At 42.1% G+C, this 19,412-nt stretch overlaps 1 protein-coding gene across 8 annotated transcripts in view; it reads left to right on the top strand.

The window, feature by feature from the left end:
• Positions 1–8,830: 8,830 nt before the first annotated feature.
• Positions 8,831–19,412, top strand: part of kctd17 (potassium channel tetramerization domain containing 17) — a 19,706-nt gene continuing 9,124 nt past the window's right edge. For 3 of the 8 annotated variants that reach the window (XM_086196530.1, XM_086196531.1, XM_086196532.1), the window contains exons 1-3: positions 8,832–9,283; positions 18,434–18,542; positions 18,770–18,861. In XM_086196530.1, the coding sequence (XP_086052656.1) occupies positions 8,870–9,283; positions 18,434–18,542; positions 18,770–18,861 (615 nt within the window). In that variant the 5' untranslated portion in view covers positions 8,832–8,869. Of the gene's footprint in view, positions 9,284–18,433; positions 18,543–18,769; positions 18,862–19,412 lie in introns of all 8 variants that reach the window. The other 5 variants (XM_086196533.1, XM_086196536.1, XM_086196535.1 and 2 more) reach the window with 5 other exon arrangements.

The following is a 19,412-nucleotide window of genomic DNA, read 5'->3' as shown; positions in this document are numbered from 1 at the left end:
CCAGCCTGGAAGTGACAAAGGCATGGACTAGTTTTTCTGCATCCTTTTGAGACAGGATGTGTCTGATCTTAGCAATGTTTCATAAATGAAAGAAAGCAGTCCTAGAAATTTGCTTAATATGGGGATTAAAGGACTGATCCTGATCGAAGAGAACTCCTAGGTTCCTTACGGTCGTGCTGGGGGCCAAGGTAATTCCTTCCAGGGTACCTATCTCATCAGGGCCCAGGACAATGACTTCAGTTTTGTCAGAGTTTAATAAAAAGGAAATTATGTGTCATCCAAGTTTTTATCTCCTTTAGACAGGACTCCAGTTTAGTCAGCTGATTTATTTCATGTGGATGCATTGATAAGTACAGCTGTGTGTCGTCAGCATAGCAGTGAAAATTAATTGAGTGTTTCCTAATAATGTGACCGATAAATAAAGGGTGAAGAGGACTGGTCCAAGCACAGAGCCTTGTGGAACACCATAAGTGACTGCAGTGGTTTCCGAGGGTTTATCATGAGTTAGTACGAACTGAGATGACCTAGTAAATATGACCTGAACCAGTTTACTGCAGTTCCTTTAATGCCAATGACAGGTTCCAGTCTCTGTAGAAGGATATGGTGGTCAATGGTATCAAAAGCTGCACTAAGATCTAATAGGACCAGCACAGAGACCAGTCCCTCATCTGATGCTAGTAGGAGTTCATTGGTAACTTTGACTAGTGCTGTTCTGTGCTATGATAAACCCTGAAACCTGACTGGAAATCCTCTAATAGGCTGTTGCTATGGAGAAAGTCACACAGCTGTTTAACAACTGCTTTCTCCAGAATTTTGGAGAGAAATGGAAGATTTGATATTGGTCTGTAGTTGGCCAAGACTTCTGGATCCAGGGTTGCATGCAGGTGGACATGAACATGAAAGCACCCTTCACTGACCTGAGGAGGGAACCCCATCACACTATTTTCTTTATATGTCTAGCGCCCTCTAAGGGACATAGTGTGCAATGCCTAGAACAAACGTGGTGCTGTGTCACCTGACACCCGAAACCTTTGCTGTGCTTTTCTCTTGAACACCACAGCTCCTCCCCTTTAGCATTAGACTTACACATTTTCTTCTTTCCTATTCTCTTAAGAATATTTACTCCAACACCAAACTAAAAAATTACAATTTAACTCTTTCACTTCTTTGAGTACAACAGTGGTGCTTATCAAAGAAAAAGAGAATCAGTGATGATAAGACACAATGTCTTTCTGAGACTTATTATAAGTCCAAACGCTGAGGAGGGCGCACATTTCTCTTAGGGCGCTCTATGCATCCTGAACTTAAAGATTCTCCAGAGCATTGTCCATCCTCCCTGAGCTCTGGTGCTCTTTGAGTGTTTCCTCTGTTGTTTCACACACCTCAGTCACAGTCTCAGTGTCTCTCAAGTCATCTCCAGGATCAACAGGGTAATCTGAGTATCCATCAGTGATAATCACAGTGTGTTTTCCTGTCTTTCTCTTTGCATCCACCATCTGATTTACATGTCTTTTTGCACATGTTCCATTTACAGACACCATGTATGTTACAGGACCCAAAACATCATTTATTCCACCATTCAACCACTTCTCTCCTCCCCTGTAGTTTTTCACAAGCATAGCTTGACCTATAGAGAAGGACCTGAGTTTTCTTTTCCTATCTGACGGGTTTGGAAGACTAAGAAAGGACTGAGAAATGTCTGGCTTCACCAGGGAAAGTCTAGAACGGACCTGCCTCTTCAGGAAAAACTCTGCTGGTGTTTTCTTGATGTTTGAGTGTGGCATGTTGCGATAGCTAAATAAGAAATTAGCAATACAAAACTGCAACATCATGCCACCCATGGCTTTGTTCTTGGCTAAAGATCTTTTGAAGTTTTGGACCAATCTTTCAGCCAATCCGTTTGAGGCGGGATAATAAGTAGGAGTTTTAATGTGTTTTACAGCATTCATCTTAAGGAACGTCTCAAATTCACCTGAAAAGAGCTGAGGTCCATTGTCTGTCACTGCCTCTTTTGGTAACCCATATGCTGCAAATAAACCTCTAAGAGTCTCTATGGTTTTGCTGGACGTGGTAGTTTGCATGTGGAATATTTCAGGCCAGCAAGCATACGCATCCATAACCACAAGAAACATCTGCAAAATCAAGGTGAATTCTCTCCCATGGACATGAAGTCCATTTTCATGTATGCACAGGTGCTGTGGCTGGCATGCTGTGCTGTTGTTTACATATGTCACATGAGTTCACCCCATTTTCAATATCTTCATCCAAAGTAGGCCACCAAAACAAACTTCTGGACAGAGATTTCATTTTTACCATCCCCCAGTGACTATTGTGCAACTCTGACAGTAACCCGTTTTGCAGTTTGTCTGAGAAGACCACTCTAAAACCCCAATGCACACAGTCATTTTCCATTGTGAGTTCATATTTGCGTTTTACATATGGCTGTAGAGCCTCATCTGGAACATGTTTTGGCCAACCTGACATAATAAGATGTTTCACTTTAGCCAGTACTGGGTATTTCTGAGTTTCTTGAGCAACGTCTTTTGCTGTTAGGGGCAGGCTGTCTAAGTAAGACACTCTAAACACAGGGTTTGACCTGGGAAAACTGTCATCTACTTTTGGAAGTTTAGATAATGTGTCCACATTTCCATACTGTTCAGATGGTTTGTACTGGATCTCATAGGTATAGGCAGCTAATATCAGGGCCCATCTTTGCATCCTAGCTGCAGCTAAAGGTGGTACTCCTGTTTTTGGACCTAGGATCTTCAGTAATGGTTTGTGGTCTGTTATCAATATAAACTTACGACCAAACAAATACTCATTATACTTTATCACTCCAAAAACCAGGTCTAATGCTTCTTTTTCTATTTGGGAGTAGTTTTTCTCAGCTTTGGTAAGCATACAAGAAGCAAAAGCTACAGGTTTTTCATTACCATCAGGCATTTCATGTGAGATGACTGCACCTGCACCTACTGGTGAAGCATCACAAGCAAGTATAAGTGGTTGTTCTGGATCATAATGTACAAGGACTCTGTTAAAAAGAAGCTGCTTTTTAGCTTCTTCAAATGACTTCTGGCATGATGGTGACCACTCCCACTTTGCATCTTTCTGTAGCAGTTCTGTCATAGGTGCTATCAGAGTAGCAAGGTTTGGAATAAGCTTTCCATAATAACTTAACAGTGATAAGAATGATCTTAGCTCTGTTACTGTTGTGGGAATAGTTGCCTTAGCAATAGCCTCACATTTCTCTTGCATTGGGTGAATCCCCTCTGCATCAACAACATGTCCTAAATAAGATACACAGTGGTGAAAGAAAGCACAAAAGCCAGGTACCCCTTTTTACAAACCAAGCACGTAGCAGCACACACACATAAACCATCAGAGATGGCAAGTCCAGAGTCGTGGGGACAGGCAGCGTTTTCAAGATGGAAGTATAGGCACTACTTTAATTTCATGGAGGTTAAAGGTAAAAATGTACATGTTGAGTGTATGTTATGTTGTCCCAGAGCAAGCGTAAAAATGCCGTCAATGTCCAATGTAAGCAACTCCAATTTAATGAAGTACCTCTCGACGGCCCACGCTTCTACTAAACTAGTGGCCAGAAACACCATTGACGCCGATAATGGTGATTGTAAGCCAGGTGCTGTTAATGTGAGTTCCGTTAACAAAGAAGGACACAAAGCCACACAAGCAGCCAAAGCTGGATTTTTCTGCCCCGCTCCACAAAAACTTGTGACACAGACAGAACTTAACGAACTGATAGGCCGTTATGTTGTTGAAAACATGCTGCCGTTGTCAACAGTTGATTCAGACTCCTTTAGAGCCCTCATAAGCAAAATACCGAGAGGAGGAGCAGCTCCGCTGTGCAGAGACATTGTCTAACTAAAAAAACCAAATACTTTGACATTTTTAAACTTAAAAAGAAAAAAAAACGAAAAAGTCACTTTCCCTGGTAACTAGTTACTTTCATAGTGGAATAACTCAGTTACTAACTCAGTTACTTTTTGGGAGATGGAACTAGTAACTATAACTCATTACTTTTTCAAAGTAACGTGCCTAACACTGCCTATCATAAGCTGCTGACAATGTTAAGTCTTTTGAGTGAGCGGCAGTCAGCATGCGGCCCCGTAGCGCCTCACTTTTAACTCTGCACACAAACCTGTCTCTGAGAGCATCATCTAGAAAAGTCCCAAAGCGGCACAACGCCGCTTGCTTTCTCAGGCTATCCCTGTACTCACTGATTGACTCATCTTCTCTCTGGTTTCCAGTATTAAACTTGTATCTCTCAACAATAAAGTTTGTCTTTGGCACAAAGTGTGCGCGCATTAACTGAATGCACTCCATTAACTTTTTCTCAGACTGTTTTTCCGGTGTGCACAAGTACATTGGCAGCATGTGGTTCTTTTTACCCAGGACAGTGAGGAACACGGCCCTGGACTTTTCTTCCCCCAGTTTTAGTCCATTGGCCACAGAGAACTGTTCCAACCTTTGCACGTAGGCGTTGAAATCTTCTTCGTTTTCATCAAACTGAAGATATTCACTTTTCCCAAACACCGCTGCCATTTTCCTCGCTGTCCTCTCGTCTCGACGGAGTTTCACTGAACAAAACTCTTTTCACCCACACAACATCCCATCCTCGTCGCCAAAACTCAGTTGTGTCATCAGATTGTGTGAAAGGTAGTGCACTCTGATCAAAGTCAGGCTTTGCGCAGATGTAAGAAAAGAAGATAAATCTTGAACCACTATGGTGGTATGTGTCTTGACAAACTACCTTTTATTATTTTGTGTTTAAAAGGGTATTGGCCATCCCATAATATGCCATTTCATGTTGAAATCTACACCCTGCATCTGTATGATGTGATGGAGAAGAGACATGGAGAAGAATTTGCATTCGACCTCTGTCATGAGCCAAAATTCTGTGCAGGGTCCAGACTAAGGTGTTAGACCTCAGATTCCTCAAATACATCATGAGATAAAACAACTGGTGACACTGTAATTTCTGCATACACCTTTATCAGACAGATGTGATAGACACCATGGCCAAACATCTGACTGGCTCTTTTTCAGACCACAAGAGAGATCCCTACTCCGAGGGCCATCCATGTAAAACCATCTGTTGCTGTAAACAACCTGAGACCACGGAAACCTTGGCTGGGAGGTTGCTATGACACTAAGGTCAAGGACACTTGTTGAGAGATTTCACTCATTCAGTTTTGAGACTTTTCACTAAAAACCACTCAGCTTTATCTGTATAGCACTTATCATACAACTTTGCTGTGGCACACAGTAAAATCAAAGCAAAAAGGTGGAATCTCAACCAACCCACATGGACAAAAATCATGTGTGTGGAAATGCTATTATGAATCAGTTCAAGTCAGTTTTATTGTGATAGCGCCAAATCACAACAAAAGTTATCTCATGACACTTTACAAGTTGAGTAGGCTTGGCACCATACTCTTTGAATTAATTCACACCCAACATTTCTCCATGAGCAAGTGGTGGCATGGCTCAGATATGGAGTGGGCAAGCCTAAGCACTAAGTAAAGGTACACGAGATATATAAACAGAAAATGAAATAAAAAGAGTTATATAAATAGAAAACCAAATATATACAGTTCAATTAAATCTAGATTAAACAGATAGGTCCCGAGTTTGCTTTTAACTATGTTCACACTTGCTGCACCCCTCAGATCTTCAGGCAGGCTGTTCCACAGGTGTGAGGCATAATAGCTAAAAGGTGCCTTGCCATGGGTTTTGGTACAGACTTTTGGGATAGTTAAAAGGGCACTGCCAGAAGATCCTAGGGTTGAAGAGGGTTCCTATGATAAAAGGAAATCTAACAAGGTCAAAACGCTATGTTGACGAGAACTAGTAGAAGAGACCATGTCTCTCCTGCACTGGCTTCTCTGCATTGGCTCCCTGTCAAATTTAGAATAGAATTTAAATTCTCCTTCTAACATACAAAGTCCTCGACAATCAGGCTCCTTCATACCTGACAGAGCTCCTAGTCCCTTATTATCCAGCTAGAACCCTTCGCTCCCAGGATGCAGGGTTACTGATGGTTCCTAGAGTTTCTAAAAGTAGAAGCCAGAACCTTCAGCTCTCCTCTTGTGGAACCGTCTCCCAGTTTCGGACAAGGGAGAGGATGCAGACACCCTCTCTGCATTTATGAGCAGACGTAACACCTTCCTTTTTGATAAAGCTTATAGTTAGGTCTGGCTTAGGCTAGCCCTTAGATATGCTGCTGTAGGCTTAGGACATCCCATAGTGCACTGGGCTTCTCTCTACTCCTCTCTATCCTCCTAGATTTGTCATACATAAATCTTACTCATACATATTACTAACTCGTCTTCTTCTCCGGAGCCTTCAGGCTCCCCTCATCCCAGATCCCAGGTGCTGCTGGAGGAGGCTGCAGACCTGAAGAGGCTCAAGCTGCCTACCAAAACATCACCTGCTCACGTCCCCATCTGTCCATCAGTCTCTTCCCTTTCTCTACTTCTTGATCTCTGCCCATTTTGTTGTGATTTGGCACTATACAAATAAAATTGACTTAACTTGACTTGACTTAATAAATAGGGAGGACCAAGACCATTAAGTTCTTTTAAAAAAAATCCAACCAAAAAACAATCCTACAATCAGTTCTACAACTGGCAAGAAACCAGTGCAGTGACTGTAAAATTGGCATCATGTGTGGTCTCCTTCTGATCCTTTTCAGCATGCATTTGTGCAGCTAAATCATGAAGTAATTGTAATTTTGATATTTGGAAAAAAAAATTCTAAAACTTTATGAAGAAACGGATGAGTTGATACTGGTTTATAGTTGTTATGAATTATAGGTTCCAAATTATTTTCTTCAGAAGGGACCAGTTTGAAGTGCATCTGAGAAGATGCCCATCTGGAGGGAATAATTAACAATGCTCAGTAGGCCTTTCTCCCAAAAGTTATTAAATGACTTTAAAAATAATGTACCGATATGATCCAAGTAAGGGCATGGGGGTTTTAGTTTTGAAATAACTTTTTCTAAGATAAAAGCATCAATGAGAATAAAACTCTAGCGTTTCCTCCAAGATCAGAGATTCTGTATTTTTTAGATTAGGCATATTGAAAATCTGATTGCTCTGAACTTACTGTGTCTATTTTACATCTGGAGTGGACTGCAAAGTCTTCACATCTTGAGATGGAAGCAATATCTGAGGAACTGTTGAACACTCAATTAATAAACGTGGGTGCAGTGGTTAGCACTGTTGCGTCACAGCAACGGTTCGGGGGTCTTTCTGAGTGGAGTCTCCATGTTCTCCCTGTGGTTGTATGGGTTCTCTCTGGGTACTCAGGCTTCCTCCCACAGCCCAAGGACACGCAAGAGGGGACTAGGTTAATCGGATACTCTAATTTGACTGTACATATGCCTGTGAGAGTGAATGGTTATCTGGCTATATGTGTTAGCCCTGCAAGGTACTGGCAGTGGTACCAGGGTGCATCCGGCCTCTCACCCGTAGGCAGCTGGAAGAGGCTCTAGCCCCCCGCAACCCTTAACAGGTTAAGCAGTACTAAATGCATGGATGGGTGAACTAAATGGGTGAATTAAAACAATATTAATAGGCAGGGCTTTTGATGGCTTCTCTCAGAGGTGACTTGATGATGTCTGTGGCCTCACAAGGTTCCAGACTCGTGACTCAAGAATAGATTCAAAGGTCAAAGTCACATTCACCTACAACTCATGAACACTGAAAGGGAATTTTCTTTGAATTTCAAAAATGTCCATGTGAATTAAACAAGAAACCTAGTATATGGCTTAATGTTGTGTCAGATAGCTGAAATGTGGACAAATTGTTGCACAGATTACTTTGAAGTTGGGTCCATAGTGTGTATTCCTGTAGGAGGTTCAGTAATATTAGTGTCTGAAAAGTAATGAAGCAGCAGAACACATCATGATTCAGCTAGAGATCTTTGAAATGCAGTGTTAATAGCAGAACTTGTCACTTGTGTCTTCAGATTTTTTGATTTGTGTATTAAAGTTGGGCCATTATAACGTTTCTTCAGGAGTAGTGAGCCTTTAAATAAACCTGTTTACTATTGGTCCTGTCGTAAATGAAAGATGAGAAACACACCACTGGATACCAAAATATCAGCTCATCTATATTTAATACATTACAATCTCAGGAGAAGGTGAGAGAGAATAGAAATGCCACTAAACTAGACGAGCTGCCAAGACATGCCCTGTTGGGGTGAGTGGGTGGCACCTTGTGACGCTGCTGGGAGCAGCTGTGCAATGGAGCGTCTCTGAGTGCACCGGCGAGCGCCCCGGTCAGATGCAGGAATCCTTGGTGGCTGACTCTCTCTTTGCTATTTCCCCGTCCACCTTCAGAAGGCAGCAGGTCTCTCTTCCTCAGCTCCCAACAGCTCCCCATTTTCCTTTCGTCACCGCTGGTGATAAAAGATACGGAAGCGTATTGCATTCACTGGATTTCTCGTAATTACGAGATGAGATGTCGAAATTTTTCAAAGTCTCGAACTATCCCATGGGAAGATATGCGCATGGCCATCTTCTGGAGTCGGATTAAATAAATTATTGATCTTGTAATGTAGGCAAAAGAGGGGTAATGTGGTGACACGTTTAGAGCAGTACACGTTTATGAATCAGATTGACTCTATCACCCGGCCGATAACTTGCATCCCTAATCACCACTCGGCTACAGGACCAATTTCGCTTGACAGTAGTAAATTACAGTTGCCAGTCCGTTTTTTACATTGGGATGAGCCAGATACTCGTTTCACTTTGGGGTAGAAAACCTACAACAACCAGAATGCACTGCTGCTTGCAAGGCCACGCCCAGGTGGGTGAGTTTGGGCGGAGCGTGTCGCGCTGTAAATGGGGAGAAAAAACATAGGCTTGGTCGGTTTACCGCCCTCACTAGTCTACGTTTGCTTCACAATGGCAACGACTGCGGACGAGCAGCGGGAACCGGTCGATGTCGCACCGCTGAGGAGGCGCCACGGCTGCCATCACAACAGCAACAATAACAACAATAATAACAACAACAAAGACAGCGATGCGGGAGAGAGCGCGACCTCTCCCTCCTCCAGTCCGACTGAACCCGGTGGGACGGCGTCACATAGCGTCGGTAACGGATCAGTCATCAACCCCAGCGGAGGTAATAACGGGAAGTGGGTTCGGCTGAACGTTGGCGGCACGGTCTTCCTTACTACGCGGCAGACGCTGCTAAAAGAGCAAACTTCGTTCCTGTACCGGCTGTGCCAGCAGCAAGACCTGCACTCTGACACGGTGAGTCCCGCCAGGACCCCTCTGTCCCGGGTGAACCTTTGTTAACAACGGGCTGAACACCACCGAAACGCCTTTATTACTGTGGATTAGCATGTATTGCTAGCCCCATTTACTGCTTATTATGGTATTCAGAAATACAGCTGAGCTAGTTTAGCATTTACACTATTTACACTATTGTTTGTGGCTCTCATTTGTTCCACTAAACAGGAACATTGCATCACTTCTTTTAGATGTGCAGATATTCAGTGATGACACTTCCATACAGCCATCTAAAACAATACTTTCTTGGTAGTGGTGTGAAAGGTGGTTTGCCTCAACCTGACTTGTGTTAAAAAATGTGTGCAGGTCTTGGCATGACGAAGACTAAAGTTGGCTCTGGTGACGCTCATTTGTAAATCCAGTGGTTTAACTACATTTAATCGGATGTGAAATATGTGTTTTACACCAAAAGTTCAACGATAATGATTGTTCAGCTCAATTTTAACAATTCTATCTCTCTCTCTCTCTCTCTCTGTCTCTCTCTCTATCACACTCTCCCTATGTATCAGCATTATTTTGTGGTGTGAATGTAGCCTGGGTCAGATGGATGAACACGTGCCTCCTCTTCTGCAGGGAGCTGCACAGTCAGGAGCTGTATAGCTAACATCTTTCAGGGAGAGAGAGATGTATTATGTGTCCCCCAGTCACATGTAGATGGAACATGAATGATGCAGACTTCTTTTATACTACAGCCTTTTGATGTGTGTGTGTGTGTGTGTGTGTGTGTGTACCTGTGTGATGGGGACTGAAGAGAGGAGCAGAGAATATGGGGAAAAACATCCAGTCGTGCTGTGCAGTATATGCACTTTTTGACTTCAGTTTGAAAGTGTAAAACGCAGGGTTGTTTAACATCAGAACAGTACTTTTGTTTCCCCTAAACTGAAAATCAAATTTCAAGTGAGCTGTGGATAGGTCACACAAAAAGAAATTGACAACAGGTGTGTTTCTTTGAACTGTTTTTAGCTAGTAAAGTAACCTGCATAATGTCGTTAGAGGATGACAGTACAGGTAACATATTAATGGATTTGGTTAGACAAGTCGTTGTAGTTCTTACTGTAAGTATCAGATAGCATTAGAGGTGTAGTCTGGAGATAAAGAAAAAGTTTGGGAATACCAGTAAAGGTGACAGTAATGAAAATAATTAGTTATTCATGTGAGGTAATGTTTTGCAACATCAGTGCTTACCTGAAAAAGAGGTTTCCACCTCCCATTTTGTACAGGTAATGTTTTTCGAAAACCACCTCAAGCGAGCTGAAGTAGAGTTTTTTGTTTTGTTTTGTTTTTTTGTTTTTTTTTCAAAATTCATCAACCCTCTTGAGAGACAATTCTTAAAAATGTGTATTTAAAAGTGTCGATGGTAACTAGGTTGTTTCCCCCAGGTTAAGATGCGAAATAGTTGCATCTTCATCTTTTTTTTAACACATTGGAAATCTTTCAAAAGAGAGTACACAACACACTTGGATTATTATTCTTGAATTTTGCTTGCTCTTGCATATGAGGTGCCTTTGGCTGTACATTTGATGATCACATGGCTTACTGTCTCCATGAAGTCAGTGTGGCCTTCTATTATTATTTCATTCTTTAAAAAGCAGTACCTCGAAGTATCATGTGAATGTCAGAACATTGGGATCTCAAGTTTGAGTAGAGAGGAATTATTGAAAAATATCTCTTGAAAAAGAGGTCTTAAAAAGCAAAATTAAAAACAAAACCTTTGAAAGTGTCACTGTTTTGAGCTCTGGGAGCTTGTGATGGCCAATAAGTATTTAATGACTAAGTCAGATGAGTTATTGATAGAATTCTTAATGTGTTGCTGCCAGAGCGAAGTTTTAAAAGCATTTAAAGATTTGTTTATGGATAGAAAAAGCGCTGATATCAATTTTTGTTTATGTCATCTAATATCTACGGAATACACCAATGGGATACTACAGTAATATCTGCTTGATGATATCTTATATATTCATTTTAATATCAGCAAAATATTCGCCAACGGTGTCCTGGTCCAGTGTGGAGGCCTTGTAGTTTAGGAGTTAGAAGCCTGAGTCTGATCAGAGAGTGAGAGCAGAGCTGAGAGCTGGCCCTTTAAGAACCCCTCCCCCACTGCTCTGTCTTTGATCTGTGCTAGAGTGAGAGCAGAGCTGAGAGCTGGCCCTTTAAGAACCCCTCCCCCACTGCTCTGTCTTTGATCTGTGCTAGAGTGAGAGCAGAGCTGAGAGCTGGCCCTTTAAGAACCCCTCCCCCACTGCTCTGTCTTTGATCTCTGCTAGAGTGGAGAGCAGAGCTGAGAGCTGGCCCTTTAAGAACCCCTCCCCCAATGCTCTGTCTTTGATCTCTGCTAGAGTGAGAGCAGAGCTGAGAGCTGGCCCTTTAAGAACCCCTCCCCCACTGCTCTGTCTTTGATCTCTGCTAGAGTGAGAGCAGAGCTGAGAGCTGGCCCTTTAAGAACCCCTCCCCCACTGCTCTGTCTTTGATCTGTGCTAGAGTGAGAGCAGAGCTGAGAGCTGGCCCTTTAAGAACCCCTCCCCCACTGCTCTGTCTTTGATCTCTGCTAGAGTGGAGAGCAGAGCTGAGAGCTGGCCCTTTAAGAACCCCTCCCCCACTGCTCTGTCTTTGATCTGTGCTAGAGTGAGAGAGAGAGGAGGAGCACCAGAATTGGAGTGTGGAGAAGTGGAATAAGTCGGCATACGTTGGTCAAGAGGGACACAGAATACCATATTTTTGTAGGGATTTTTGTCAGAAATGCAGTGGTGTGTCTGTAAAAGCTGTGGGATGTATGGTGTAGACGTGAGAAGCATTTGTTTGAGAGTATGTACCCTGAGAGGACACAGTCTCCCCATAGACTTCCATTGTAAGCGTGAAACGTGTCTCCCCCACTTTGAGGGCTTATAAAATCCAAACCAAGTAATTCAGATAAAAAACTTTTAATAACTTTTAATCAGCACAGTTGGGAGAGTAACGTGTGAAAGTTTGGAAGCGATACCATTTATGCCCTTGGAGGAGATAGATTTTGTTCGGGGAGTAAAAAAAGTCCTTTTTTGGACAGTTTTGTCCAATTTGTGGACATTCTGTTGTAGATAAGTGAGAGGTCAGAGTGTGTGAATTTTGCGTCTTCATGAGACGATTCCAACGGTGTTGGTACCATGTTTGTGGGACATTCGTGGGAGGAGTTATAGCGCTCCAAATTCTACATAATTATCTTTTAGTTGTGTGGCTCCCTAGGTGGCGCTATAGACTTTTGTGGTGGTTTTTTTTTGGGATTAGTGAATGTTTAGGCAGACCGGACAAGTGTGGCGAATTTCAGCAAATTTCATGCATGTTCAGGGGGTGAAATTAGATTATGCCCATTATGCTCATATTGCGCGCGCTCATTGACAGCAAGAACAGTCCAGGACCAGGTTTTGAATGGTGTGGATGTGAAAACCGGCTCCGGGCCGTCTGGCCCAGGTGCCTCATGGGTGTTGGGGGGGCTGGGACACTGTTTTGTGTGTGTTTTTAGTGCTGCTAATGTGTTGCTCTGACGAGCAAACATAATAGGGTCCTCGCCTGACCCTAATTAAGTGGGTGTCAGTGACTGTTACCTTGCTGCACCACCAGGCAGGCACTGTGGGAAAAACTATATTCTCATGTAACCTTCAGCCACGACCTGACATTAGTTCTCTCTTTACTTTCTAAATACACAGTCACGCTCTGAATTTCTCTCTCACAAATGCACCCTCTTCTTCCTCTTTCTCTGCTTTTTCTTTCCCTCCTTCCATCTCAACGCTATCATCACTCTCAGCAGTCAACCCACTGTGACTCACATCAGTCGTCCCCTTGCCTGGGTCTTTTCTAGCTGCTTTCCATCCTCTTGAATCTGGAGAGAGATTTGACTGTTTTGTTTTTTTTGTTACCATCACACTGCTGTCATCCTTGAAACAGGATCTTAATGGTTTGGCAAGATGCTGAATCCTCAGTGGGAGATGTGACTTATGAGCAAGACAGTGGCAGAGAAGCTGCTTATTGTCAGGCATCTCCTGCAATGAACCGAGTCAGATTGTGGTGTTTATACAGTGAAGATTGCCTGTCTTTCCTAGGGCAGGCATGCCCTAACTTTTCCCTGTGAGGGTGAAAACTCAAATTAAATGTAGGGCTGTTGGCCAAAAGCAAACTCAGTTTTGTAAAACGGATACCCTGAACAAATTCAGAAAATGAACCCTACAAATTAGAGCATTTATACCCTAGGGCTGGGTACCTTTCAGAAATTTTCAGTACCGGTGCTGGTACTGGTACAGTACATTTTTTTGGTAACAATTTAATTTTAAAAGATTAGTCTAAGTAAGCTAGTAAGAAGTTCTCCTCACAACGGGATGAGCAGCAGCAGCAGCTTGTGTAAGGAGAAAAAACAACAACAGTTCACTCTAGCGCTGGCCGACTCGATGGATACGCCGAATCACTTGTGTTAGCTTGTTTGTATATTTAATCTGAATTAAGCTTAAAGTTAGCTTAGTGTTAGTTTATCTGTTGAGGACGTCCCCGACATGGCGGCCGCCCCTTCATCTGTTTTCTCGGCTAAGGAGGATTCCTCTGGCGGTAGAGATTTTGAAAGAGACATATCCACAACAGGCGGACTTGAAGGCTGTGGTCTGCCCTTCATTACATCAAACACCGTGCAACGTTCTGCTCTCATGTGTATCCCGTGCACGTTTAGGTGCTTCATCAAATTTGACGTGTTGCCGCCTTTTGCCACTACATCCTTTTTACAGATATTGCATCGCGCTATATTGGCGTTGACTCTAACAAAATGGAGCCACACCTTTGACCGCGGGGGCATTTCTTATCTTAACGTCTCTTGCGTCTCTCTCACACACATGCAGGTAACAAAACACGTAACATGTGTTACCGGAAGCAAAGTAGAATGTTCATTGGATGGTGAAGTCATGAACCGCCCTACTCAGCCTCTCATTGGCAGTTTAGGATATCAGGGTAAGCCAATCAGAGAGAGAAAGTAAGGCGGGGCCTTCCTCTACCACCCTAGACCACTTGTGCCAGAGTCGCCACCGGCAGTATTATCAGAGCTTCGCTTTTTACCTCGCAAGTACAGAAAATTGGCACCGAAAAACACTGACACTTTCGGTACCCGGTAGTACGGAGGCACTTCAGTCGGTGCCATTAAAGAACCGACGTTCTGTACCATATATATATATATATATATATATATTTTTTTTTTTCCTAGTGTAATGGTCCTATGTGCACTTATCCTATTTGTAAGTTGTCAATGTGTCCTCGCCTCTTTGGATTTACAAACACAGCTTTTCTGATCAATACATCATTTGCAGGAAGACTGCAGAGTTTTTTTCTTAAAAACAAAAATAATGTGGCTCAGGTTGTTAGATCAATGCACAGTTTCAATCCAATTGCCCTGAAGCTACTTCAGTTGTGTGTGATAATCAGTAAGATGCAATCAAATTCTGTTCTCAATCAAATGAATAATTACAGTGGAGATGTGACATCACTGAGAACAAGTTTAAAGTAATTTTTTTATTAAGCAGGTTTAACCTGGAAAAACTCTTGATGGAGACCAAACTTCTTTAGTTCATTACAACAAAATGAGCTTAACAGCTGTGAGTGCTCACAAGCATGCTGCACCTCACAGCAGAGCGGGCACAGGGTTTACCTGGAAAACAAGTCAACAGGGCATACAAGAATAAGAGACGAGAGTCATGTCATGACATCCTGGCTGCCAGGATTTGCATGAATTGGGCTGTCCTTCATTACATTTTCATCATTATGTGTTTGCAACTTTTGCTTAGCATGTGATCTGCCAACTAAATAAATCCTTGGTCCCCAAACCTTTGAAGTCCCGTGCCACCTAAAATTCTTAACCTCTTGCTGTGTACCCCCTTTACCTCCAGGTGCTAGCACCAGCAGTGAATAGGCTAGCACTGCTAATATTAATGCTTGCTCCATCAGAGACATTACTGGAAGCCCCACAGTGGATAGTTGATGGGACCACCTTCAGCTGTTGTACTGTTTAAACTGACTGTGTCTGTTGCTCCCTTTGTAGTTGGGCAAAATTGTTTCAACCACTTACTTCCATGTGAGCAAGTTTGGTCACACATTGGGTGCTAACTAATATCCTCCAACCCAGGAGGAAATAGTCAAGTGGGTGTACATCCCCAGAGGACAGGATCAGAGTCGATGCCAATCAGAGGAACAAAAGGTGCGGATCTTAAAAGAATATTTATACAGATTTTTTTTGGTGTACCACCTGACATAACTGTGAGCCACTTGTAGTACACATAATGCGGTGGCTTACTATTTTACCACTTCAGGGTAAAAACTTCCAGATGAAACGTGTGCTGTCAAGGAAGCAACTCATTGAACAAAGATTCTTGCCTTGTTTACCATGCAGACAGCAGGATGATGCTATGTATAGACTGAGCAACCTCAAGCTGAATCTTTCCCTGCTTACTTGTCTTACTCAGGGGAGAAGATAGAATCCCTCTTGAGTCTGCTGGCATTGGTGTGATTCTTTTCAGGTCCTCTCTGCTGTTTTTAAATCCACTCAAACACCCACATGCACACACACTGTCTGACTGTGTGTGTGCTTTAACGGGATTACAGGCACTTCAGCTGCCCTGCCCCCCGCCACCGAATCAAATCCTGGTCTCTCTGGTATTAATACAACCCCAGCTGACCTCCAGCCATTCCAAGCCAATTACATTAGGAGGCTTGGATTCAGCTCTCACACCTAGATGATGTTACTGTAGGGCAGCTGGACAGACTATAACAACATAATCTCATTACAACAATTATTAAATGTTTAATGCATATTAAATACCTAAGGAATTACATGGGTGTTTAGAAGGATTCCGATGATTGTTTGCGCACATATTTTTGCCTTTTTTTTAAATTTATTTTGAAATCTTCTGGTATTATATGTCTCATCTAACAGTGCCAACATCCATTCTTTCACAAACTTTGACTTGCTGTGTCCCCTTATCAGTGGATTGGGATTATGTGAGAGACCAAGGATAAAGGGAAAATAAACTTGGAGCGTTGCTACCATCAGCATTGGATTTTCTGTTAGGCTACACAATAGACCATGTTAGGTGTTTTGGATCCAGGTCATCCAGTTAAACACACCTTTTATTGGTATCTAATCTGTAGTTATATATTTGTATATTTGGGAAAAATATGTATATGTGTGTTTATATGCTTATATATAATATATGTGGCCTATATATATTATATATGTATAATATATGTATGCATGTATAATATATAAGTATGTATATATGTGTGCATATGTATGTATATAATGTGTATATATGTACAGTATGTATATATACGTGTGTATATATGTAATATATAACATATAATTACTTTTGTAACATACATATACAGAGAGAGTGTGAAAGAGATTATACATTAGTTGGATATAATTTGTACCTATATTTTGGAGATGTTTCAGTGGGTAAGGACTTAAAAATGAGGGTTTGTCTCAAGGAAATTAATAAAACTTAAAAATGAGGGTTTGTCTCAAGGAAATTAATAAAACTTAAAAATGAGGGTTTTTCTCAAGGAAATTAATAAAACTTAAAAATGAGGGTTTGTCTCAAGGAAATTAATAAAACTTAAAAATGAGGGTTTGTCTCAAGGAAATTAATATAACCATGTAATCCTCTTGTGTTTGTGTGAGACATTCAGGAAGCCTTTCCACAGAGTTGCCATGCCCACGCTGCCAAGTCAAGTCACGCTGATGAGGCATCAGCCCATCCTCTACTGCAACTCATTTATTGCGTTTGTGTCTGTGTCCGTGTGTCCATGCGCCCATTTATGTGTGTGCGCTGTCAAGTTGCAGGCCTTCTCCACTCAAATCACTGTGGTTTTCAGACACACACTCAAGATAGAGTGATCTGGTTATAACAGCTTCTTCTTGATCTTTATATCCAAATCTGTTTCTCTCACTCACACTAAACTTTTGTGTGTGTGTGTGTGTGTGTGTGTGTGTGTGTGTGTGTGTGTGTGTTCACTCCTGTGTCTTAACAGCAAAATGCAGGTTATTAGCAAGCTCACATCAGAGTTCAGTTTTACCTTCCAGTAGCCTGGAAATTCAAATCGAAGGTGGCTGCCCTTCACCCCATCAAATTGGACCCAAGAATAGAATGGAAAACACAATGTCGAGTAGGAATGTTTGGAGTCTTGCTCATTTGCAAATGTTTGGGCTCACTAAAGGTTGGTGTAAAAGAGAGTTGGGTTTTATCAAGAACAAAGATGCAGTCTGTCAGGTGTCCATCCATGCCATGTACTGTATATGCTGTACGTGGTTCCTCCTGTAGAGGTTACCCTTACAACCATATTGTTAGTCTTAACTTCCTCTTTCATTCCCCTTTCTTTTGTAAATTCTGCTCGAGCTGGTGCCTCTGCTCCAACTCATCATCACATGGTGAATGTTGTATATGTGCATGCTGGAGAGGCAGTTATGAAATAACCACAGGCCTGGCTTCTATACACGTGTGACAGTAAAGTCACCAGCAACCACACTTTAGATGTGACAAGAGGTTGTCATGGCAAAAGCAGATCAAAATCCATTTGCAACGAACTGAGTGAAACACTAACCTTTTAAAAAAACAAGTGCTTGGAAAAAATCTCGTTGTTCCAGGGGACTTCAACGTGAAGTTACATTAATTTTCCAAACAGAAATATTGCAATCCATTTTCGATGAAAGGATTACACTATTGTGACTTTTACCAAATCTCTACCATATGGGGGAATTTTATTTGAATTAAAAGTTTTTTTGCTTTACGTTGTGCATCTTTATACCGCATCTGCTCTGCTCATTAAGTACTGCATACTTGAGATGAGGATAGCAAACCTTAATGTTATTTTCCAGCTAGTGAGCATTCAGGTCTAAAAATACTCTCTAGATTCCTTGATGGAAATATATGAGGTGTACAATTCAATTAGATAAAGAAAATTACTCATTTAATCTCATATGACCACAAAAAGTAATGATAAGTGACATATAATGACCAAAGTAGCACAAAGAAAGGGTCCTTATCTGAAAACATGCACTTGGTTGTGTTCATGGTGTTAATGGAAGGTGTTCTGTCTTCTCTCACTGTGTAACAGGATGATACAGGAGCTTATGTGATTGACAGGGATCCCACCTACTTTGGTCCCATCCTCAACTACTTGCGGCATGGCAAACTGGTTTACAACAAGGAGCTGGCTGAAGAAGGTCTCACATGCATATCACTCTACTCAGATGGGTCTCAACCCCCACTGGGCTACAGCTTATATATCCATCGTTTGAACACATGCGTAGCCTCGACTGTAACAGCCACTTGCGTTCATATTATTCATTTTCACACGTAGCAGTGACTTGTGTATGAGAGAATGATTGGGTTCTGCTGTGATCGAGTCCTCACACAGCAGATGAGGTGTGTGTATTTCTGTTTCGACCAGGGGTCTTGGAGGAGGCTGAGTTCTACAACATCACCCCTCTGATCAAACTGATCAAGGAGAGGATTGTGGAGAGAGACTCCAAGTCCACGCAGGTATACCTTTTCTATCCCAGTCAGTAAATTTCCAAAAATGTTTTCTTTTAAATTAAGCTTGTGGGGTTTTTACATTTTTGTAGTGCCGCACAGTTGGGTGAAAGTGTGCAATTGTGATTATAATGGACAATAAGTGATAATAATGCCAATAATACATAAATGGTATCATGAGCCTTTAAGGAACACATTCCATAGTTAGTCAGAACTAGGGTTGTCAAAAATATCGATTTATCGATTAAATATTGATTTTGAAAAATAAAAACGGTACAAAAATATTTTTCCATTGTATCAATTCTCTACCTGCCTCCTTGGTTTACACACATACACACACACAAACAGACAGACACAAACAGACAGAGCGCTGCCCTGGGGAGCAAGCCATCGTGCAGCAGCCCTTCCCTCCCTGCCTCTTCCAGACAGAGACACTCACTCACACCAGCACTGCCGGGTGTATTTTTTGAGTGTCGGCGCTCTACGTGTGCAAGCTGCCATGAGATGGCGTCTGCAGGACCTTCACAGCCAGTTTTAATAAATAAAAAAAAAACAGCAGA

This window comes from Aulostomus chinensis, chromosome 23 (genome assembly GCF_037954235.1).
Source record: "Aulostomus chinensis isolate RoL2024-O1b breed Wild chromosome 23, RoL_Achi_v1.0, whole genome shotgun sequence".
Classification (NCBI taxonomy): domain Eukaryota; kingdom Metazoa; phylum Chordata; class Actinopteri; order Syngnathiformes; family Aulostomidae; genus Aulostomus; species Aulostomus chinensis.
The sequence above is the reverse complement of the archived record's forward strand: the minus strand, read 5'-3'. Positions and strand labels throughout refer to the sequence as shown.